Source organism: Protopterus annectens, chromosome 3.part1 (assembly GCF_019279795.1).
Source record: "Protopterus annectens isolate FY-2018-M chromosome 3.part1, PAN1.0, whole genome shotgun sequence".
NCBI lineage: Eukaryota > Metazoa > Chordata > Ceratodontiformes > Protopteridae > Protopterus > Protopterus annectens.
Genome location: NC_056732.1, coordinates 1,877,581,046 through 1,877,606,818, shown reverse-complemented (window position 1 = coordinate 1,877,606,818; position 25,773 = coordinate 1,877,581,046). Strand labels below are relative to the sequence as shown.

The 25,773-nt window shown below is 39.8% G+C and overlaps 1 protein-coding gene and 1 non-coding gene across 9 annotated transcripts in view; one reads left to right on the top strand and one right to left on the bottom strand.

Moving 5' to 3' along the window:
- Positions 1–25,773, bottom strand: part of PITPNM2 (phosphatidylinositol transfer protein membrane associated 2) — a 3,395,372-nt gene that overhangs the window by 169,690 nt on the left and 3,199,909 nt on the right. For all 8 annotated transcript variants that reach the window (XM_044067911.1, XM_044067913.1, XM_044067916.1 and 5 more), the window contains one exon: positions 15,309–15,457. In XM_044067911.1, coding sequence (XP_043923846.1) covers positions 15,309–15,457 — 149 coding nt within the window. The remainder of the gene's footprint in view (positions 1–15,308; positions 15,458–25,773) is intronic.
- On the top strand, positions 9,878–9,949 carry TRNAC-GCA. Its single transcript has one exon. It is a non-coding gene; the product is annotated as a tRNA-Cys (tRNA).

Sequence of the window (25,773 nt, the reverse complement as noted above, 5' to 3'; positions counted from 1 at the left end):
TTAGCGAGTTCCAGAACTCCACGCAAGAGTGTGAGCTCGGAACTCAAATCCGGACTGCTGTTTAATTAGTCTGGATTAGAAAAGAAGGCATCAGTCTAGAGATGCCTCAGAAGTCTATGCGGTTACAACTGCATAGACTGGAAGGGGATCGGACTGCACTGTCTGCAGACTGTGCATGCTCGCGAACTGCAGGCTGGATTCAATGTATGCATGCTCAGTATTCTTCGGCTGGGACTTTGAAGTTTGCATTCGTGGGAAACAGAGCTTTGAGGTTTCTGGGACGTTTTGAAACAGGATGGAGCTGGGACTACAAACAGAGCTCTGGGACTTTAGGACACAGCTGGGACTTTGAAACAGGGCAAGTTAAATTGCATTGCAGCAGGATTTCAAACGCAGGTACTGCGTGTGTGTGTGTGTGTGTGTGTGTGTGTGTGTGTGTGTGTGTGTGTGTGTGTGTGTGTGTGTGTGTGAGATGCCCCAGTTAACTATAACTGGTGGCGATAGAGAATAACTCAAGGTCAAACCCTGTACTTTCGGGGTAGGTAGCAAGAGCCTGAATTCCCTACCCACCACCACTTGAGAAAAGTGTTCAGATTTTTGCCTCATATTTTTGTTCTGTTTTGTTCTTCATAAAATCTGTGTTTTTTTGGATTTTGAATTCACTAAATAATGACAGACATTTGAATGTCAGACTTCATATTCTTCAGAAAGTACATGGTAACAAAACATTTTATTCTAGCAATTTTCTAAGTGTATAATATCAATATTTGAAATGTGTCCCTATTTTGGGGGTTGTATTCCCCATTATTGGCTTTGTCCAGATTTTTTGTGCTAAGAGGTTGAGAGCTATGGTGAGAAATGAATTCACTGAATATGTTTGGGGGCTGTATTCCCCCATTATTGGCTTTGTCCAGGTGTTTTGTGCTAAGAGGTTGAAAGCTATGGTGAGAACTGAATTCACTAAATGATAGCCATTTAAGTTTCAGTCTTCCTGTCTTTCAAGGAACAGCTGATTTGACATAGTGGTATGTTGCTCTGACTGTAGTGCACAGGGTCCTGGGTTCAAGTCTTGGCAGTGAAATGCATGGCAGTAGCACAGCATTTTATTCTAGCAACTTTCCAAGATTATACAAGCAATGTTTAAAATGTGTCCCTGTTTTTTAGGCTTTTGCCCCCCCAAATAAATGTTGGCTTTTTCCAGATTTCTTGTGCTCATGTGCTGCAAAGTTGAGAGATACAGTTGAGTGTCAAGTGGATTTTACAAGGATCTAAGAGCTTCAGAGGAAAAGAAGTTTAGTGCTGCTTATGCTGAGTCTGCTTGCATTGTTAATAGCACAACAGGTAATGCACTTGCTTTCAATGCAGAAGGTTGTAGGTTCTACTCCCACAGTATGTAGATGCATTGCTGATACTGCACTGTGTTGTTAAATGCTGCAGTCCTGAGAATGTCCTCTTTGGTGGAGATACCTAGTAACTATGAACTTGTTATCAGTTTGCTATCTATTCCTTATTGCAATATTACTAGCTTATCATTTTTAATGTAACATAGGCAATTTATTCCTCAAGGACAACAGGCACTTTATTTGTAGATGAAACAATGAAATATAAAGTTGTTTGCTAGCAGCAACCTCTTCATTCATTCATTACAGATCTCTTTAATGTGAAATTATTTAGATGACATTTACTTCTGCAGAGATTGTGCATACTTACTGATACTAGTGGACTGTAGAAGTTTGAGTAGACTTTTATGATGGAAATATTCTGAACTGGGCAGTTTTGTCATTATTAGTGCATGCATTTTGTTTCATTGTTTACTGGAAAAATGTTCAAAACAATAAATTTAAAATGCCCTCTAACAACTGTACTGTATTATACAAGGAATATAATTTAATACAATCAGGAAGGTATATCAAATAACACATGTATGTTTCATGTGCAAGGCACCTATGATTTGAAACCAGCCCAAAGTTAATCTTTATCTGCCACTGGCCAGAAGTATTTTCTTTGAATGTGGGTTTCAATGAATGTGAGTTTCAAGGGCAGAGAAATTTTAATGCTAAGTCTATTTTCATTGTGAGACTGCATTGCTTTGTTTAGCAGATGTCTATTAGTGTTTGTGCTGTAAAATGTAAATTAAAATTTTTTAAATGAAATCCAAATCATTGTAGAAGTAAAGCTTTATGCACATTACAGTGTTTATGGTAAATGGGGTGAAATAGCCAAGTAATGGAACACTGGAATGGCTGCAGAGGGAAGGCCCCATTCGAATATGATTTTGTGAGGGGGGAAGTGTGGCAAACTCAAAGACAGCCCCTGCTGAACTATACCTCTCAATTGTCCAGATTTCCTCAGAATGAATGGATTTTTGCTTCTTATTTTTGGTTTGTTCCTCATAAAATTTGTGATTTTCCGGCAAATCATTTAGGAATGAAGTCACTAAATAATGGCAGACATTGACTTTCAGACTTCATACCCTTCAGAAAAATGCATGCTAAAACAAGACCTGTTATTCTATCAACTGTCTAAGTTTATACAAGAGCAAGTTTTAGTACTGTCTGTATGTTCCCACAGTATATTTGTCCTTGTCCAGATTTCCTGGGTTAGGTACGTGCAAATAAATCACTTTATAGAATTAGGTATACCAAACTATCCCCGAGTTTGGCTCAAAATGTTGCTCTCCCCTAATAATCCCTCTGCAAAATGGCAATTTTGGAAGAAAATGTGGAGAGTTTACAATTAATAAATAATTGTAATGATCAGAGTTATAGATTACTTTTATTTCAGAAATGCATGTAGATTCTCTTATTTTGTCAGCTGCTCAACTTAAGAGTACTAATATTAAAAAAGTGTCCCTCCTTTGACAGGTTCCTAGCTGTATTGTGTGGCTATTTTATATTTTTCCATCACATGTTTGGTCTGTTTTTCATGAAATTGTTGTTTTCTGGCAAATTAGTGGCAAATCATTAAAGATTGACATTAGAAAATAATGACAGACATTTGAGTTTCAGATTTCATGCCCATCAGAAAATTTATACTAATGCAAGACCTTCTATTATTTTTCTAAGTTTATAAGAGCAATATTTAAAATTGTCCTTATTTTTGGTCCTTTGTCCCAATTCTATTTATGGCTTTGTCCAGATTTCTTGCTCTGAGGGCCATCACCATCAGCCAGAGACATCTCAAATTGTGACATACTTGTTGCACCCCACTCCCCCACGTAGTGACTCTTTATGTGTCTAAGCAAGGCAAAGAGCAGTTATGCAGTATAAGTGTGCAGAGTATCCCCCCATCCAAGGCAGACACAAGTACTACAGTGGCTTTTCATCTGTCTTTGATTTTGCAGAATGTTCTGGTTTTCTGCCATATTTTTATACTGTTGATTTATGCTTCTTATTGTTCAGAAAATGCATGTTGTTGCAGTGCATGTTGCTCTGTGTTTATGTAGCAATGCATTAATGACCATCAGGTAAACTTGTCTGAGATTGTAAGATGTAAGTCAGCTTTAATAAGCATACTGTTAAAGAATTACCAACACTAAAAGCCTTTTTGTTGTTGCCATGCAGAGAATATTTACATAACTACATAACATATAAGCCTTAGGTATTGAAATGCATGTGACAGTATTTGTAATAAAGGACAGGATTACATTATTTTCAGAAGCTCATTACATTTGTTGGAGACTTGCAGTCATCTTTACAGTCTTTATCTGTAAACTAAACAGAATGTCTGTCTATCATGTGTGGTCCATAACCTGTGCAGTAATCCTTTAAGCAATTTATCTTGAGCTTTTTTCATGTTTGCTGTTCATTTTTTACTTTAATCATGTTTTCCCCATGAAACATGTAGACAGCTGTTGTCAGGCAGCAGGTCTTTTTTGGATAAGAAACATTTTTACAAGTGCGGGTATCACAGAAATTGCTACATTCAGCATGTTACTTGGTACTTTTATAAAGCTGAATATAAACTATAATTAGAACTGCAGTGCAAGAAGAAGTGGTTTGAGTGCTGCTTGTTTTTTTATACTTGATATTGACTGGCATTCCAGTAATGGATTTAAAAAGTAATTTATTTTTCATGCCTCACAACCTTTTTGTTTCCATCTAGCTGTTAAGTAAGCTGTCATGCAGCCAATGCATTGAAATATTTTTTTCTTCTACACTTCATTTTGTCTTGACTGGACTCTCATAATGACAGTTTGGCACCCAGGGCAGTGTATTTAATTAAAGTCCCAGTTTTTTGTGGTTTTGAGCATAGGTCCACCCCTTTCTAGTTGGTGACACCCCTTCCTGCTGGCCCCACCCATTCAATTGTCTCCTGCAGCCCCCCTTTGATTTGAAGTCACCAGCCACCACTGCTGCTAGATACAGATCCCCCACCATGAACCAGGGTAAGCACACTGCCTAGGTCAATTTACTGGAATTCCTCGCCATGCAGCCCAACACCCTAGTCATGGGAGATTTCAACTATCCTTCTATAGAATGGGGGGCATACATGAGAAAAAACACTCTCACCCAGAGGTTCTTGGACTTTGTTAACACAAATGCTCTGGAACAGACAGTCTGCACTCCCACTAGGGGCTCTAATCTTCTGGACATAGGACTCACTAACATGGGGGGGGGGTCACTGTACTTCCCCATGCATGATGCTCTTGAAGGTTAGGTCAGACCACAAATCAGTCTGTTTTGAAGTAACTACTGGAGCTAACACTCTCACAAGAACAAAAATTGCAAAAAACTTTACCAAAGCTAATTAAAGCCTACTAAGTGATGGTATAAAACACTTCATACCAGCTGCAATCACAGACATCAATGATCCATATGCAGAAGGATTAACCCTTATGTTACTAGATGGGTTGCCAGTTGGCTCACTGGCAGCACACACTCTTTCAAAATTGATGACTCCATCTAACACCGGTAGACCCTTCACCAGTGGAGTATCACAGGAGTCTGTGCTGGGCCTCTTACTGTTTGGCATCTATTTCTCAGAAGTCCAGGCCAAAGCAGCCATTGGCTCACCAAATTTTCTGATAACTGTAAATTGGGAGCAATATTACAAGAAGGGCTAACACAAACAAGTGACTGGTGCCAAAGCCATGGTCTAAAACTAAATGCAAAAAAATGCATTATTATTCCCTTTGGCAAAATAGAGTTCCTTAGAAATTACAATATTGACAGCACCCCCCTGAGTTCCAAAGCAATGGTGCGAGACTTGGGAACACAGGTAGATAGCAATCTGAACTTTGACCACCATGTTTCCACAGTGGTAGGGAAAGCCTTCTATGTAGCACACCTCATAAGCAAGGGCATAGCATCCAGGTTAAGGGATGTTATAGCTCCACCATACTTGACCCTCACCAGACCACTAACAGAGTATACTGAACCCTTTTGCATGTACCTCACCAGATACCTGCAGCAGCTGGAGAGACCTCAGAGGTTTCTCACTAAGAAAATACACGGACTCCAAATCATGGCCTACATGGACAGGCTGAAAAACCTGTCACTTTATTCTGTATCTTATAGGCTACTGAGAGGTGACTTGTGTCTTGTCTATAGGGCAATCTCCAACACTGCCCTAATGGAAATGCTGCACTTCTGAAAGTCAAATGGCACAAGTGTCACTTGCTGTAGGTATCTGAAACTAGCTTGTGACATTAACAGAACATGCTGGAAAGAGAGATATGTCTCCTGGAGACTGCTGCTTCCCTGGAATAGACTTCCTATTTGTGTAAAATGGAGCTCCTCACTGACCCTATTAAAATACAACCTAGATAATTGGATGGGAGACCACAAATTCACCCTTAGGGTGTCACTGGACAGAGGTAGCCGGTGTTGCTCACAGACCCACTCTGCTCACAAATTTGTTCTGCGAACTACCCAAAAAGAACAAATGAGGAAACTTGGGACTAACATGGCTAGGCTTGTAAAGGTTCTAGGGCCACTAGGCTAGTCATCTCCTATAAGCTGATTATTTCTCCCAGAATTTTCTTAAGCTCCATTATAGCAGTTTAAATCCATGCTAGTGTAATCCTCCTCCCTTGCCAGTAGCCCCTTAGTACTACAAATCTCCCATTATCTTTTTTATCCTTTTCTATCACTGTTGGAGCTTCTCTTGCAATTAATATACTCTTCCTGTTTTCCTTTGTCCCAGGTATTCCACTGAATAACCATCCTGAAAACCTTTCTTTTTCAAATTCACATGTTCAGTTCTTTCCAAGACTGTCTCCTGTAGCGTAGCTATTTGCACTCTACATTTTTAATACAGTTCACTACTCTTTCTTTTTTGTATTTATCTCTGAGACCATTGACATTTAAAGATATTACAGAAAACATCATTGTATTAAAAAGTTATTATTCCCACCTTTTATGTATAATAGCTTTTTTTGTTAAATGTCTAGTCCCAGCTTTTGCCTTATATGCATACTCTTTTTGGCAGGTTGAACTTTTCTACAATTGTGTCTTGTGTTATACACTTGAGCCTATGCCACATCTTACAAAACTTTTTGTTTTATTGAAAGCCCTCAGAAAACACCACCAATGCCCCCTTAAAACCTATTGACTTAATACAAACACACAAAAGTATGCACATAATGAAATATTGAATGTTTACCCTTCTAATAGGAACAAATGACCCAAACTAACAGCCACACTCATAAACTTGTGTTAACCTAAAATAAAGGTTATCCATGCTAAGATGCATTGTGCAGGCTGTGCTTCTACTAAGTGCTGTCTGTTTTTGTCTTATATTTATAGCTTGGCTGGGGTGAATTTATAGAGGTGCTTAGGAAGTCTAAGTTGGGATTGCTGTTTTTTGTAGGTTTGAAGGAGATGGAGGTAAAGGGTTGGTTAAGCTCGGGTTGAGTGAGAGTGATAGGTGTTGAATGGAGGGTATAAATAGATGGGATAGACCGTGAGGTTAAAGTGAGTGATTCTGGGGCTTTGTGGTATTCAAATATAGAGTAAATTGAGAGATGGGAGAAGATATGGGGTTAATGATGGTGTTAAGACAACCATTACATTAGCAGCCCCCATACGCAGACAGACACAGACACAAAGGCTTTTTTGTAGTGTCTCAAAAATGTTTGACTGCCTTTTTATATTTCCTGCCAGAGAAATATCTCATATTAGTCATACAGCCGAAAAATAATATGGATCTTTCCAAATGTTCAAGTCCAAGGATGTCATATTAATTGCTATATTTTTTGAGGAAAATCTAAACTATATTACTTGATAAATACAAGTTGCAGCAGTTTTGAGACTTTATGTTCCTGAAGGAGTGAAAATCATTTCTCATCTTTAGAATATCATTTGAAACCCACATTATAACTTTTCCCTACAGAAGTTATGAACTTTAGTTCTGAACTGTTTTTCATCTGTCACATGAAATGAAATACATCTTTTTATGTGTAAGAGTATACTGGGACTTGGGGATGAATAACTCTTGTGATATAAATTTCAGAGATATATACTGTGATGTAAGAAAAGCCATAAAGAGTGGAAGTGCAAAACGGAAGGTCACTGAGAAGCATAAACTTTTATTTCTTTTTTAACCCAGTGGTGAAATCAGGATTTTCACTCAATTGATATCTACTCCACTGTTTTTACTGCAAAACTGCAAAATGTAGGGGAGCGGTTACTTCACACTTTAGACATATCTAAAATGTTCTGTTAGTCTTTGTTTTGCAGAAAACTTGTTAAATCAAATGACAGACATTTCTTTTCAGACCTATAGATAGTAACAATAGCCTGATCTGATAGCCTCATCAACTTTAAAGTTAAGGAGCAAAAAAAAAAAAAAAAATTAAAAAAAGGCATCCTCTCTTTTTCTTTTAAAATGGAGGTGGCTTCCTAGAAGTTTATTTATAAAGCATCCAACATTAAAGCATGTCAGCCCTGACACTAATGCAATACCAGAACTCAGATGGTAATACGCTAAAAACTAATCAGCATCTGCTGAATGCATCTCGTAACATTCTGTGCCCACAGTGGCTACCCCCTCCTGTAATCAGCATCTGCTGAATGCATCTCGTAACATTCTGTGCCCACAGTGGCTACCCCCTCCTGTAATCAGCATCTGCTGAATGCATCTCGTAACATTCTGTGCCCACAGTGGCTACCCCCTCCTGTAATCAGCATCTGCTGAATGCATCTCGTAACATTCTGTGCCCACAGTGGCTACCCCCTCCTGTATACCCCACCCATTTCCCTTCATATAAAACAGAGATCTATCTGATTCATAGAAGTGTATGTTTCTTGGTAAGTCAAATATAAAGTTGCAGAAAAACATCGGATTTTCCTTCAGTTGTTCGACTAACACGGATGTCAACATCCTGAAGATAAACCATTTTACATCAACTTATTTATTATTTATTTATTTTATTTTACATTTGTTAACCGGGCTAGTCTGGCTGGATACATGTCCATTTTCAGCAGAGGCCCGAGGAGAAAAGCTCCACTATCAGACTAAGACAATACATGAGGAATACTTTACTAAATAAATCAATTTTTTTAAAAAAAACAAAAAACAAAAATGTACAAAGACAAAATACAGTTTGCCTGGACTAATTTAAGTAGGTAACAAACAGAGTTCACATTATGTGGCTGAGGAGTTAAGCTCAGGCACAAAAATATAAAGTTGAGTTAAGGATATCTGTAGTAAAGCTAAATAATTTAATCATCGGTCAGAAGGCTAGAAGACAGATTCGGTAGTTAGCAGAGGGAAAGAAACTGATGGTTACAAGTGTTAAAAAAGCAAGTTAGAAGGTAAACAGGTAGATAGGTAGTAAAGCTATGGGAAAAAGGGGAGAAAAGATAGATAGAAATTGTGGATAGAATATGGTTACGTAGGGTAAAAGTATTTTAACATAGTTAAATGTTAAGAAAGTCAAGTTGAAAAGGAGAGTGAGGAAGCAGGATAGAGATGAAATGCTATGGTAGTAGGAAAAAGATGGTCTAGGTATGGCTGGAAAGTAAATAGAGAGAGGATGGCTATACGGTGAAGTAGGCAATAAGATTGGAGAAAAGAGTGAAGGTCCAGTGAAGGGGGCTGAGGATGTTAGTCTAGGTAAGAAAGGGAGTGGAAAGAATTGCGGATAGAATATGGTTACGTAGGGTAAAAGTATTTTAACATAGTTAAATGTTAAGAAAGTCAAGTTGAAAAGGAGAGTGAGGAGTATTCCTAGTATGAATGTGCTGCAGTTGCATACAAATACTACTTCCAAAAAAAACCTTCATAAACAACACCCCCATGTGGGGACTGCACCCCCACACCCCTTACTAATTACATATATGTCCAAGATTACACAATCTCCGGGGAAAGGGAATATTCCCCTACCTGGGGATTGTCGATTTCAAACACATCTGTTGGCTATACATGTTGTTTGTCTTTTCGGCTTTTCCCAGTTAGGGGTCGCCACAGTGGAACTCTGGTCCGCTAATGATTGGCAGTAGACTTTCACAAATGCCAAGGTGCCAGCTCAACGTTCAACCTTCAACAAAGGCATGCCCATTTACGCATGTCTTTCGAACGCCCACCCAACTGCGAGGAGGACATGCAGACTCCACACAGAAGGCACTCCCCACACTCCAGCTGATAATCGAATGGAAGAACCTCTTGCTGTGAGGCAACAACGCTACCGCTGCACCACCGTAGTCAACCAAATGCAGTTGATTAAACCGATGTCACCCAAACCAGTAAAAACCCATTACAACAAACCAATTAATGAATGTCAACAAGTTAATACCAGTTTCTTAAAATACAGACACTGCAGGAAGGTTTATTTATTTATTTATTTTTTTTATTTTTTGCAAGGGATTCTTTTTTGATAGCTCACCTTTGCTTTTCTTTAGAATGACCATGTTCATTTTGGAGAAAGACAATGGACCTTGTGTTGCAACGGTAGCGTGTCTGACTGCAGATCAGAAGGCTGTGTGTTCGAATCACATCAGGGTCATCTTAGATTTGGGGGTTTGGCATAATGGTTAATGTGTTTACCTTGGAAACACAAGGTGCAGGGTTTGATTCTCACATGGGGTCATTGGCTAGGCTTAAAATGGCCTATAGGGCAGTTAGCCTAGTACTAACCTATGAACCTAGGAATGTGCCATTCTCTGGCCATCAGGTTTGCTAGGAGCTAAGTGAGTTGGAACAGCAAAGCCACAATCAAACATAAGCTGGAGGGAACTAAACTTCCAGGAACAGGAGGAACTGGGCAACTAGGAAGGAATCCAGCTAGGACTGCTAAAGAGAAAATAATTTGTATATGTAAACAATCTGTGTGCATGAGTGTGTGTTTGCTGGGGGTGGCAGTGGGGGGGGGCAGCACAATTACCATTCACACTTGTGTGTGTGTGTGTGTGTGTGTGTGTGTGTGTGTGTGTGTGTGTGTGTGTGTGTGTGTGTGTGTGTGTGTGTTTGTGAATGCATATGCTGGGTGGGTAGGTGGCACCATTCTGTATGGGCTGAAGGTTGGCTTCTATATTGTGAAGTTTTTGTTATTTATTTTATTTTGATTTTGTTTACCAGTTTGTTTGACTAGGTTTAGTCAAAATCCACTTTTCCATGGAGGTCTGGGGAGAAAACCTCCTACATATCACAAGTATTTTTAAGCATGCATTCTGTAATATGCATAAACAGACATTAAATAATGTACATTAACAATTACATATACATTTGATAATTAGGCTGCATTCGTATAAAAAGTAGAGGCAGCTATTACAGTATATAAGATATTTATGCATTAGTAGATGTTGAACAGTAGCTTAGCAAGGGTGGGGTAAAGGAGGTAATTGTGTTGGGTGCAAAGTGCTAGGGGGCAAAATATTTCGTTCTGCAGTATTTTCCTGTACTGAAATGTCATCACTCAAGTTACGCTTGGCTGGGGGCTATGGACTCGTTGTCATACTGCAGGTAGCCAATCACACAGTCAGCTAAAGATTTTTCTCTACAAGTTGGGAGCTTGGGAAGCATGGATTTGCTAAAGTGAGATTGCAAGATTTACCGTTGGATGCCATTTGACTTCCTACAGCAATCAAAATACTTTTTGTTTTGGTTTTTCACTAGAAGAGCTGGGGGGGGTGCAAGTTTGTGGGATCAGCACAGGGGGGTAGATGAGCCAGCTACAATTATGATGTTCAACTCTGAGCTTTTGAAGAGGTGTATTAGTGGGATTGTATGCTAGATAACAGATCATGTGATCAGTGCTTAGAAATTCACAGAAATGCAAGTGAAGGAAGGAACCGGTCAGGGCAGAAAATGTTAATATTGTAGTTAAGAGGTGAGGTGTGAAGCAGGCTTAAAGACACAGGTGGGGTTAGCCGTGTCACAAAACAATGTCAACAACTGGGAGATGCTGCTAAATCTATTCGGGTATTGGGGAAGACTGGTTGTGGGCATAAGATTTTGAATAAACAGAAATGGTTCAGTGGCACTTATCCTGGAGATGTACAGGAACAGAGCCATTGAGCTAATAGCTGAGGTTTAGTTCTATTTTAAAAGAGTCTGCATTCTGAATGGATTTCAGTGGTAGTGGAATGTGATTCCACAGTTTAGCTACACTACATAAAGTCGCTTGCAGTATTACATGATTTGGTTATAATGCAGTGATTTTTCTCTAGAGTGTAAAATTCTTTTTTGGGAGTATTGTTGTATTAGGGTGATAAGTGCCGGGCAATTTTCTGGCTTACAAAGAAGTCTGTGTATTGCAGATAGCTGAGAAAGAGTTAGGTGATGTGGCTGTTCTAACCAGTTAAAGTCTCTGAGGGCCAGGCAGTGGTGTGTTCTGTTATAATTTATTGTATGTTTGTTTATTTCATTATAACATTCCTTAAGACTTGAAGGCTAGTGAAGACTGGGGTAGCATCGAGGTGAGATAGGAGTAAGAACGTACAGGCTGTACATCTTCTGACCATGTTAGTGAGGTAGGCTTTTACTGGGTATAATGTATCAACTTTTGATGAGTTTTTCTAACTATATGTGATACAAGGTGGTCAAATTTCAACTGGTCATCTATGATGACATTCAGTAATTTTGTGTGGTTCACTTGTTCTGTCGTGTTGTTTGCAGAGATGATATCAAATAGTGTTGCATTGGTAGAGATGTGTTTTGAGGTGAAAAGCAATCATTTAGATTTTTTTATATCTAGAAGTAGTTGTGAATTATTTAGTCATGTTTCAGTCGAGAAGGATTGCTGTGTAAGGTGTTTGGGTTGAGAGAGAGATTTGGTGGAGCAGATTAGGTCTGAGTTATCAGTGTATTGAATTGGGATAGCATTTTTGTAGTAGTGTAGCGGTCATTGTCGAATATGTTGAAATGCGTCAGATTACTACAGATCATGTGGGACACCACTGGCAATAAGGTGGATAAGTAAATTTTCCATTTGACTACTTGTACTCCATTTGAGAGGTAGTTATGGAACTATTAGATTCCTAGCTAGTTACTTGGCTTGCAATCCAGGGGACCATTGTGGAGTCTAGTCTAAGTTCACAGTTGGCCCTAAGAACTACTTGGTTAAGTGACTTGCTCAGGGTCACACAATAGGCAAATGAGGGCTGATGGAATCACACCCTGTACCACAGCTCACAGCCTTAAGCAACTGCGCCAACTGTCAGATTCATTACAGTGAAGAGTTGGTGAGCCTTAAGGATGTAAGTTTATGAAAGAGTTTCTGGTGGTAGAAAGCATCAAAAGCTTTTGGTAAGTCTAGGAAGATAGTAGAGACTAGGCTTCCAACATTTCTTTGGGTGTTGATAGTATTAACAAAATTCAGCAAAACAGTACATGTCATGAGGACTTAAACCTTGTTGGTTTGAAGACAAAAGCTGGTTATGAATTAGACAGTTGAGAACTTGAGTATGAATGCATTTTTCAAATATTTTTGATAGAGGATATAAAATGACGACTGATCTATAGACTGAAAGATCTGCATTGATTCCATCCTTGTGCTGTGGAATGGCAAATTATTTCCATAGTGAGGGGACTTTATTTTCAGACGTGAAACTAGACATCGATTTGCCTCAGCTGCTATTTTAAGGTATTCACCAGGTAGAATGTCAGGGGCAGTTGTAGTGGGGCTTTAATTTTTTGAGGTGTTCTTTGATGGTATCTGAGGAAACTGTTTGGAAAGGGAAATATTGAAGGTGGTTACTTAATTGAGTAGGGAGCTCAAGAGCTTCACCATTCTTCTGGTTGGTTAATGACTGCACTGCCTGTGTAAAGTGGGTATTAAATTGGTTGGCTACGGTATCACTTGTTTAGGTGTGTTTGGTGTTGGCCATGTAGCTTTCCTGAATTTAACAGTTTATTAAGGCCCAGAACAGTTTTGGGTTATTGGTGTGCATGTTTTAATTGGATGAGTAGTAGGTTTTCTTATCTTTGGTGAGAAGTCATTTTCTTAGGTTTCTTAAGTTGCCTGTGTGCTAGTAAAGTGTGAACTCTTACACTTTTTGTCCAGGCCTTCCATTCATTGCCTTGTTGTTTCATGAGTTGTTTAATTGATAAGGATAGCCATGGGCCAGGGATGGCTTTGACTTTTTTTATTCAGAGGGGGCTAGTGTGTTTAGACTACCAAGGATTATTTTACTGAACTCAGAGGCAGCATCATCTACTTGGAAAAGCATTAGTGACTCCCAGTTAAGGAGATGTAATATGTTAATAAAAGTGTCTTCTTATCAGACAGTACTTATATGCTTTGGGGCTGTTACTTTACTACCTTCTAGTGCAGATCAGTAAATGCTCACTTAGGATTTATGACAGAGTTTCATGGGATACTTTATTTGGAGAGGATGTTAGGATCCAATCAAGGGTTGATTATCTGGGTGAGACTTTATTACATCTAGTTGGTGTGGTTATAAGTTGGGTTGAACTTGTACAGATATCTATTACTGGTTAGATTTTCAGACTGTAGCATTTGCCAATATATACTGACATCACCAAGTATTATGGTTTCATGAGAGGGTTTTTTTTTTGTTTTGTTTTTGTGGAGGCCCAGCAGAGAATATCTTCTAGTGTTTTAGCATTGTTTCCTGGGGGTATTATGTATATACCCATAATTGCAACTGTCTTCTGAGTGTTTAATTTTAAGATGGTTAGTAGCATTTCTGAGTTAAAGAAAGTTGGCAGGGTATGGGGGAATGGTATATCTAGCGTGTTTTGCTGAAAACAGGGAAATCAGCAGCTTTTTGCTGGTTCTGTCCGATCTGATCATTTTATGGCCTGACAGTACACTTTCTTCATTCGTCTCTTCCTGGTGCAGCCAGGTTTTTGTGGTAACTAAGATGTCTGCAGTGGATAGTGATGTCTATGCATCCACTTTAGGGACTTTGTTTTAAATACTTCACAGGTTTGTATGATATATATATATATATATATATATATATAAGCCAGAGCAGGACTGTGGGTGAGCTGGTAGAAATAAAGGAGATGACGGAGATATGGTGTCTGGTTTCGGAATATGCTGAGCTGGGCCTGAGTTTGAGTGGATGGCACCCTTACATTTTATGGTTATGGAGGTATGAGATAGGTAGAGAATGTTTTGCTTGATTTTATGTTTAATACCAAATTTGTGAGCAAATGGCTGTTGCCTTGGATAATTGTACTTGAATAGCAGTACATATGAGTGCTGATACAGACAGGATGTGATTGGCTGTGACTGGGAGATAGGAAGACAAGGTTAAAATGGATTTTGCTTGGACAACACAATATAAAGTCTTTTTTAGAATTGTGAGAATAATGCATGTTGGTAGGATGTTAAGGGTGTAAGCATGACAAATAATGCAAAAAGTCACTTTCTCCTTTGTGGTGTTACCACCACTGCTTCGAGCTGCCACTCAGTGTGGCAGGGTCAGACTTCCACATGTTCTGTATCATTTACTTCAGTATAACCATATAACCATAGTCAGAGTGCTTTGGCACTAATAGTCTGTCCTTACCCAATAGGGGTCACCTACTAACAGCAGATACTGTGGTTTGTGGCACATTTGCTTTGGAATTCTGCAGTCCTACCTGAACAACAAATGCTTTCTATGAATATGACTCACACATAGCTCCAGCATTTACCTTAGTTTCCCTAATTATATCTCATAGAGTAAACAAATAAGTGAATGAATATGTAAATTAAAAATCTGAAAGTCTGGTTTAACAGTGTTCTTCAGGTGCTGAATCAAAATGGTCTCTGTCAAGTATAAAGTAGCTCATTCAGAATTAGTTAATTCTTATGTGTTCCTGCACCTAAAAGCTACTCCTCCAAAGTCATCCGTCGGAATGTAACAGCATTGTGTTAAATCAGAAATGGACTACAGAACCACTTCCCCTACCTGTCTTAACAGGAACGAGACAACATCAGTGGACTCCCAGTAACTAGCGTGGAAGAGATGTGGCAAGGCAACGGTTGGAAATGCTGTCAGTGCATCTGGACAGTATAGCGCATAATCAATTCGTTTTGTCCCCCACCATTTTGCAGCAACTACAAAAGGGAAAAATATTTTGTTACAAAAAAGCACAGGTGAAAAATAAATGTTCTGTCTCTCTTTTCTTCTGCTGGTCCTTTTCTCATATTTTACAAAGGCATACTGTGAAGGTTCTTTGTTTAAAATGCACCTTTACACTTAACAGGGTTTTTAAGTTGTGCCAAACAGTAAGTTTAAACAAAAAGAATCCAGTAAAGGAAAGACAAGTCAGACACTGTTTTTAAATGATGTAGTGCATAGATTTGTTTAGCATGCTATTTTAAGGTGGTGTTAACATTTTACAATTGTGACTATAAAAGGTGCCACGTTCACAGAACACTGACTTTGACAGATGTTCTGTCATCCAACAGATACATTTCCTTAAGAAAGCAACAGATGTTTGGTAGCTTCTCAAATTTCTATATACAGAATGAATGCACTACAAATGGCTCCTACCTGCAGGTTCTCCACAATGATGGTGGAAAAACAGCTTGTTGTTCTGTTCACCCTGACAAACAGCACCATACAGATTTCAGCCCCCCCCCCCTTCATTCATTTTCTCTAACATCTGTCTCTCTACTACACTCCTATGTTGATCAGCTCTAGCCCTGAACAAACAAATATTCTGGCTGTCAGCACACCATCTGAAGCATGCTTCACAAATATCAGTTTGATAGGGAAAAGGCTTCCAAAAAGCTGTCACAAATAACAGTAAAATGGGCACTCGGAAGAGTTTTCTGACTTTAACTATATGGAAAGAGAATCTTTACATAACTGCATGACTTCAATCTTCTGCATAGAGCAGAGTTAGTAAAAAAAAGGAACATTTTCGTCCCCCAAAGTAACTAGAAAGATGAAAGCTTTAGTTAAGCAAAAATCTTATGGTATTTGGTTACTGAGACTATATTTTATGATGTGGAAATATGTGTATGTGTATGTGTATGTGTGTGTGTGTGTGTGTGTGTGTGTGTGTGTGTGTGTGTGTGTGTGTGTGCGTGTGTGTGCGCGTGTGTGTGTGTGGGGGGGGGGAGAGTTTCAAAATACAGATATTTTTATTGTTGAGACCATAAGATTGAAGTTTTGAAACTTTGAAATTTGAATTAAAAAAAAAAAATCTTTTTTTGTTTACGTTTTTCAGGGGGGCAATTCTCCCTGCACCCCCCTGCTAATTAAATATACCAACTCCGAGAACACACTACAGTGAAGAAAATGGTAAATATATCATTCTGTGCTGTACGGCGATCTCCATTTAATGGATCATAGGTTCATAGGTAGGTACTAGGCTATCTGCCCGAAGGCATTTATAAGCCTAGCCAGAATGTGTTGGCTTTCGCCGCCCCCTTAGATTAGTTCCCTGTGCCTCTGTCCAGCAGAGCAACTGAAGTGATCCCCAGGTTAAACTTTCTGTTTCCCATCCACTCGTCAAGGTTTCTCTTGAAGAGTGTTAGTGAGGAGCTCTGCCTAATGTAGATTGGGATCTTGTTCCAAAGCATGGGAAGTGTCTGTGACAGGAATCTATCCCTCCAGCATGTCCTATTTATTGTTGTGGTGAGGTTTAGATTCCTAGAGCGTGTAGCTCGAGGGGATAAGCTTTTCTTTAGGTGGAGTATGTCGATCAGTTCTGGGTTGGACATGGCCTTGTATGTCAGGCAGAGAGCACCTCTGAGTAGGCGGTATGCAACCGAGTACAGCTGGAGTTTCTTCAGTCGAGCTGCATAGGGCATCTGTTTGAGGCCAGTGATCCTCTTGATGATGTACTTCTGTGGTCTTTCCAGCCACATGGTGCGTTGTACTCTATGATGGGTCTGATGAGCGATGAGTAGAGGGGCACAATGACCTCTTTTGATCTGGTTGCGAAACCTTTTGTGATAAGGTGTGCCATGTAGAAGGATTTTCTAACCACTTTGGCAATGTGATTATCAAAGGAGAGTTTACTATCTACTTGGGTCCTCAGATCCCTTATTACATCTTCCGTATTTAGGGGACTACCACCTATGTGGTAGTTCGTGGGTACTTTGTTTTTTCCAAAGGGGATGACTATGCACTTTTTGGCATTTAGCTTGAGGCCATGATTTTGACACCAGGTGTCCGTCTCAGTGAAACCCTTTTGGAGGATGTGTGTGTCAACTGGAGAGTCAATTATAGCCCCTAATTTGCAGTCATCTGCTAACCTGGTCAGCCATAGTCCTTGTGTGCTTGCCTGTACCTCTGAGAAGTATATGCCAAACAGGAGGGGTCCTAGGACTGAGCCCTGGGGAATGCCACTCGTAACCAGTTTAGAGTCAGACCTAGCTCCCACAACTCTTACCATGTGGGTTATGTCCATGAGCCAGTTGGCAACCCATCTTGTGACATAGGGGTTTATGTTTAGGCTGGTGAGCTTGTCTATAATACCAGAATGGGGAATGGTGTCAAAGGCCTTTGCGAGGTCTAGGTAGGCTGTGTGTACCACCTTTCCCTTGTCTGTAGCCTTGGTAACTGTCTCAAAGAAGTCCACCAGGTTTAGGAGGCATGATCTGCCCTTAACAAAGCCGAACTGGGTAGGGTCCAGTGTTTGGAGGTTCCCAATGTCTCTGTTAATGAGTTCCATGATGATGTGCTCCATAGCCTTGTAGAGCAAGCTAGTCAGGCTTATAGGGTGATAGTTCCCGGGGTCTGTTGTGGCTCCACCTTTGTGGAGCGGAATAACCGTTGCTGTGTGCCACTCTATGGGTACGTAACCTGTGGAGAGGCTGAGTTTGAACAGTGTGTTTAGGTGAGGGGTTACTTCGTCTTTGAGCTCATGTAGGACATAGCCTGGGACTCCGTCCGGTCCCATTGATGCTGTATTTTTGGCTTTGGAGAGGGCTGTTTTAACCTGAGTGTCTGTGATTTCAGGAGCTCTACATTCTTCTGGTATGGTTATGGGCCCTTTTGGGGGTTAGAGGGGGGTGAAGTTTGCACTGAACCTGTCTGCCAGGATGTTTGCAATATCAGTCAGTTCATATTTTGTACCATTCTGCACTAATTCCGAGCAGATCTGAGCATTGCCACTTAGATTCTTGACTTAGCTAAAGAATGCCTTGTGGTTATCTTTGGAGTCCTTGGCAATTTTTCTTTCAAAGCTCACCTTGGATGATTTTATGAGGGATCGTAGTTTCTTGCTGATACTGATCAGGGATGTCTTCCCTTCTTGAGACTTTACTCTTTTCTGTACTAGTTTCCTCCTTCTATTGTACAGCTTGTTTATGGCAGGGGTCCACCAGACTGGTTTCCTTTTCTTGGGAGGAGTGAGTCTTGGTTTTGCTTGGGATAGCACAATCCATGCATTCTTGTAGGTGCCTGTAGAGTGCATTAGTAAAGGATTTTGCAGCTTGGATAATGTTATCCTTTAGCATGGGGACTTTGAAACTTTCCACCTTGGTCTTAAGTAACGTGAAGTTTGCTTTTGAAATGTTTTTCACTGTGGTTTCCTTGTCCAGGGGTGGGGGCAGAATATGGATATCCAAAGTGATTTGTTTATGGTCAGATCTAACCAGTGAGGGGTTGACGTCTGGGGTGGACACTGGTTGCACATGTTGGTGATGACCAGGTCCAATATGTTGTCACCTCTGGTGGGAGTGTTGACCAGTTGATCCAGGGCATTTGAGTTTATAAATTCAACAAATGTTGGGCAAGGGAGTTAGTACTTGAGTAGTTCTCCCAATTAATGTTTGGGTAATTGAAATTACCCAATATTAGGGTGTTTGGTAGGACCTTTATATTTCCCAGTGTTTCCAGAAATGTGGAATGGAGGTCCCGGGACATGGTGGGTGATCTGTAGCAAGCTACAATTTGAATTGCAGTTTTGCCCATTGTTAGTTGCACATGGATGATCTCTGAAGCATCGTGCTGTGCAACTAACCTGGAGGTGTGGGTATCCTTGATGAATATGGATACGCCCCCCACCTTTTGTATTTCGGTCCGGGTTCTGTGGCCGAAATGTAGGGTATGAATTGTAGCCTGGTAGTGCTGGGGTGCTCTCTGGAGCCTTAAACCAGGTTTCTGTTACTCCACATGTATCAGTTTTTTCCACACTGAGGATTGCCTCGAGTGCGTGCATTTTGAGGTTTAGACTTCTGGCATTGAGTAGCATCACCCTCAGTTTTTTGTTACTTGTGTTATTTATGGCGGTAGGTTTGTCTTTTTAGCCTTGCCTAAAAAAGGCACTATGGGGGTGGCAAGAGCCTTGGCCAGTATTCAAAAGCCTAAGGGTGACAGGTGCAAGCCGTCTCTAGTGAAGCAGCGTGGCTTGTCAAGCATGTCATCCCAGGTGGACAGACACTGGATCCCCTTTGAATGACACCAGAAACTTAGCCAATTGTTGAAATTGATATTTTTTTTCTTTATACTGTGGTATCATTCTTAGTGAGGGCAGGATGCTACTCAGGGTCAGGGTCATACCGGCCTGGGCTACAAGATCAGAGAGCTCTTCCATGTCTCTTTTCATGTAGTCCAGGGAGGTACGGCTCAGGTCATTCACACCAATATGGACAATGACAGAGTCGTATTTGTACTTGTTCTGGAGTGACCTGAGTGCTTGTGTTATGTGGCCTAGTGAGTGGGACATCAGTGTGCCTGACTATAGAGTCACCTATTACTAGTATGTTGGGTATGTTATTTTGCCTTAAGGGTTGTGATTGCATGGCATGCTGGTTTTGCGAAGTATGTGTTTCATGATTTGTGTTAGGAGGTGGAGGCTGCTTGGATGTCTGCTTTGGAGGTCTCTGTTGCTGAGTATGTTTTCGTGTATTTATGTGTTTTTTGCCGGTGCTGGTTTAATGGGTCAACGTGAGACTGGTGGTGTGATGCAAGTATTTTCCTTCTCCTCTTGACTGTCTGATCCAGCCTTGGGTTGAGAGAGCTTTGCCTCCAGTTTGGCTGTATAATTGCATCTCTTGCATATATTAGTGTTTGGTGGTAGGAGGAGAGGGTTGTCTGTGTACATGAGGCAGTTGTAACATTGCCTCAAAATGCCCAGATTCACCAGTTGGACTGGAGAGTACACCTGAAACTGCCCTTTGGACATGCCTGGATAGTTACAGTGAACTGTTTTACTGAATGGCTGGTAAGGTTGACTAGAGAGCCTTGTCCTTCTGTACAGTACAGGAGGGTCTAGTGCTAGGGTTTATAGAGTTTTGAGCAAGTGCTGGGCTGTGAAATGAATGGCTCGAGTGCTTAAGTTGAAAGTTTATCTAGTTCCAAGGGAAAAATTGAAGAGGAGACTTTGTGGAGCCGGAAATAGTTATACCCCAGCTAACTGGCGCTGCCTGACGTGGAAAACCGGGCAAAGTTTCAAAACTTTGATCTTATGGTCTCAGTCATAAAGTCAACATTTTGAAACTTCAAAATGTAGAAGTAGACCCAGAAATGGATGTATCACACCTCTGTGAGAACTGATACTTCTAAATGAACATACAGTTATATTGAAATCACCAAATCTGTACCAAGGGTGTAGCCAGGCACACTCTTGGTACTCTAAAGAGTACAATGTTTGTATGAACATGTTATTAACACTGGGGCTTTATCAAGCCATATTATATATATAACGATCTAAATTAATGTCTCAACAATGTGCATATAGTTTGCGTACAGACAGGATTGCAAATCTAAAAACAATACCCCTAATAGTTTTTTGACTGAGCAGTTAAAAATGTTACATGCATTACATTTTTTTTTTTGGGGGGAGGGCAACACTTTGAGTGATATGAACATTTTTTAAATGCTAGGTAGATTTGGGGGTAGTGATAAGCATCTGTGAATACAATTGGAATTCATTGACTACACCCCTGTACATACAATAACTAAAATAACATGCAGCCACTGAACACAAACTATATATGTATATATACACACACACACACACACACACACACACACACACACACACACACACACACACACACACACACACACACACACACAAGTGTACACACACACAAACACACATCTGTGCAATCACTCATGCACAGACATAATATGCTAATACATATATAACCACTCTCATAAATAGTTTTGCCCCCACATGCACCCCATGTGGGGCTGTAACTCCAATCATCCATAATTAGTTTTAATTTGAGGTCTTCATTCACCAAATAATGGAGTCAGTGACTATGCTTGTAATGACACTTTGAATCTGAACTACTAAGCTTGTGACACTCATCACTCGGTGCTGCTTTGTCAGATGTTCCATTAAGGATTAGCTGGTCACTGGACCTCAGTACAATCACTCTTGATGCTTCAGATAAAAGTGTTCTATTGACTTTTCATTCTACAATCCAAACTGTTGTACAAACAGAGGAATTTTTACAAACCACCTGGACAACACAGGGCTCATACTTGCGGGTTCATATTAAATTCCCTTTCTCTTCTACTTTTTAAGAAGTACATAATTAGGTTTGATGGCTCCTTTACAGAGCTCTGTTTTGCTATACTCAGGACAAGTTAGTTTTCGTGTTTCCAATAAACAGTTTTATTTTTAATCACTGACAGATGTGTAACACTTTTGGCAAACATGTTAGGTTATGGAAATCGGGGCAGGTTCTCCAAAACATTATTATTATAGTAAATGTCAGCTATGAAAGCATGATGAGTCAGCCTGGGTAGGGAGGAGTGACCTATGGCATTTAGGCACTCGATTTCTGGTATAAAATAACAAACCAAGTACCCCTTCATCCAAGAGGGATGGAAACTCAGTAAATATGTACAGCAAATCAAACCTCTTAAAATACAATATATATATATATATATATATATATATATATATATATATATATATAGATATATATAATAATGTACATGTGTATGTGGTAGCATTGCTACCTTAATATAAATGAGTGCATTCTAATGCACTGGGAATGTTGAGTTGTGGGACAGTTGGGTGTGAGAACAATCTGCACTGAAACAGCAGGGGTGTGTGTGGGGAAGTGACTCTTGCTGACCACTTACGTGGCACATAAAGGGCATACTGCACCACAGGGAACAGGTCCGCAGAGCACATGTTCCCAAGAGGGGGAACAGCATTAGTAGGTAGGAGGTGGAGGGGTGTGTATGGAGGCATGTAGGCTTTATGTAGGGGCAGTGCATACTGGAGGTTGACAGAAATGCTGCTGGGGATAAAAGTTTGGGGGTGTCAAAAGGACATCTGTATAACCTGACTCTTACTACTCTGGTCAATGACTCGGCTGAATTGATTGAATGGGCTGTAGGGGTCTTGTCCACAAATGAGGCAAAAGAAGGGGATTTATTGGGCAAGACCCAGGGGATGAAGGGACATAAAAAAAAAGTATTATATAACATTTAGGATGCAAAGTAAAATGAATTAAAGGACTGGGCCTTGTCCTAAATTCCACAAGACTTGTCCTTCTGCTGGTTCACATGAACAGTAAGTTTTGTACACAGAAGATGGGACATGCCTTGTCCCTGTGGCAGACACTATAAGACATATTTGAAATTACCAGTTAGATTCTGAGTTTCGTGCAAGCAAAGCCTCCATGCACCATCTTTCCTTCTCTTGTCTGTCCTTGAGTACAGCATCTGAGACACAGAGTGGAAGGTTTCCATCTATTTTGTTTAAGCATCTTAGCCATATCAAGGGAGATTCACAACCATTTTGTGGCCAGTGTTTGAGCTACAGCTTGAAAGATTCATATGGAAGTTTCTGAACATGCAGCTAACAGCAAGGACTACCACATCCAGTATTTTTTTTTTCATCTTACAGTTTTTTCTCTAAATTCTTTTGTATATATGAATACAACATGGTGGATTCAGTTCTAATAAACCAATTCAGTATTACTAACATGGAAGGAAATTTTGCCAAGATTTCTGTAGATGCTATTTTCTCTCTACACTCTGCCATCAACCATACCAATCAAAGAAAATACAAAACAATGCAGCTTAGTGCACAAAATCGTGTAGTCATGCAAATAATAGAAACATCATTGATTGCTATGTTGAATACGTTCCTCATCATGCAAATAATGAAAACATCAGTGGTCGCTAACTCAGATACATATCATATCATGCAAACAATGGAAACACCAGTAGTCGCTAAATGAAATACGTATCATCAAGCAGACAATGGAAACACCAGTAGTCGATAAATGAAATACGTATCATCATGCAAACAATTGAAACATCAGTGGTCGCTAAATGAAATACGTATCATATCATGCAAACAATGGAAACATCAGTAGTCGCTAAATGAAATACGTATCATATCATGCAAACAATGGAAACATCAGTAGTTGCTAAATGAAATATGTATCATCATGCAGACAATGGAAACACCAGTAGTCGCTAAATGGAATACATATCATCATGCAGACAATGGAAACACCAGTAGTCGCTAAATGAAATATGTATCATCATGCAAACAATGGAAACATCAGTGGTTGCTAAATGAAATATGTATCATATCATGCAAACAATGGAAACATCAGTAGTCGCTAAATGAAATACGCATCATATCATGCAAACAATGGAAACATCAGTAGTCGCTATCATATCATGCAAACAATGGAAATAGTGGTCGCAAAATTAAATACGTATCATATCATGGAAACATCAGTGGTCACTAACTCAGATACATACCATATCATGCAAACAATGGAAACATCAGTAGTCGCTAAATGAAATACGTATCATATCATACAAAGAATGGAAACATCAGTGGTTGCTAAATGAAATACGTATCATATCATGGAAACCATGGAAACATCAGTGGTTGCTGTGTCGAATACATATCTCATTATGCAAATAATGGAAACATCAGTGGTTGCTAACTCAAATACATATCATGTCATGCAAACAATTGAAACATCAGTGGTTGCTAACTCAAATACATATCATGTCATGCAAACAATTGAAACATCAGTGGTTGCTATGCCTAGTACATATCTCATCGTACAAATGGAAGAGTTAGTGGTTGCTACATCGAGGATGTCTCTTAGCATCATTACAGGTCAGATTTTTAGCGTGGCAAGACAACAGAAGACTACAGGAAAAGGTTAAGAAAATGCTGTACATTTGTAGGAAAATAGCAACTCTAATAGGAGAGACAGGTGGCACTGTCATCATCTGACTGACTACATACAGTTATATATGTATATATGCAAGCATTACAAGCAGGTTTAAAGATCACACCTCAGAAAGATGTTAAATTCAAGCAGAGAGACAGTGCAGTGACCTGGCACCTGGTTTACATATAACAAGAATGCCATAAATTCCGAAACATTACAGGGACATAAGAAAGAGGTTCACGTTCCTCAGAGGGATGTTTTAGGAAGACGATACAGACAGCACCAGATTAGTTATGCTGAAAGAAAAAAAGGCAGAAAGATGGGAATGATATTTTCAAGTAGTGAATACCTCAAGTGAACAGATGCACAAAATGCTAACACCAGAAGAAGAGCGGAGGGCCCAGCATATATGACAAGACAGAGAGGCAAGTCAGACTCAAAAGAACAAAGTCACACATCTTGGTGGGGATAGGCTGGGTGGGCATTAGTCCACACTTGGTCAGGCTTCCATTTAAAAAAATATGCAAGGAACAGTTAAGAGTTTGTTAATTATGCTTAAAGCTTTGTGTGCAATTATACTTAGTACATTCTGTAACTTTAGCTGAACACAAATTATTAGCAAATAGTTTTTTAAAACAGTACCATCATGAACAGAAACACAGATGCACCTGCAACACCTGCATTTTTTTCCATCAGAAAACTTCACAGGAGCCCTAGTGCAGATGTAAAGCAAAGAGTATTACTTGGTACAAACACTTGCTATTATCATGTTCTCAACTTTTCTGTAGTATCAACAAGTTTCCTTGTTGAAATTAACAGGTTGTAGTACACCATGAACAATTTATGATACTCCAAAAAGAACATGCAGTGCCCCAGGAACGGCATGTGGTATACAATAAACATGTGGTAAACCATGAATACCATGTGATACACCATTCAACACATGGAAACAATTGTCAAACTGATGAAGAATTCAGCTCCTCTTGAAGCAAACTGTTTCTACTGTTTCGCACTCCCATTGCAATAATCCCTATGCAGCCCAATCCACCACTACATACCCTACCTACACCCACCCACCTGTGAGCTTTCAGGCTAGGGAACCAGAGCTGAAAGATAATTTTTTGAATGCATATTCCTGTCCACTTCAAACTCAAGATGGTAGTGAGATTGTCAAGTAACCAGCTGCTACTGTATTCACCTTCAGCCTGAATGTTCACAATAAGCAAATTAAGTACATTAATACATAACTACACAATCAAAATGTCTCATTACACTAAACCATCAAATAACAAACA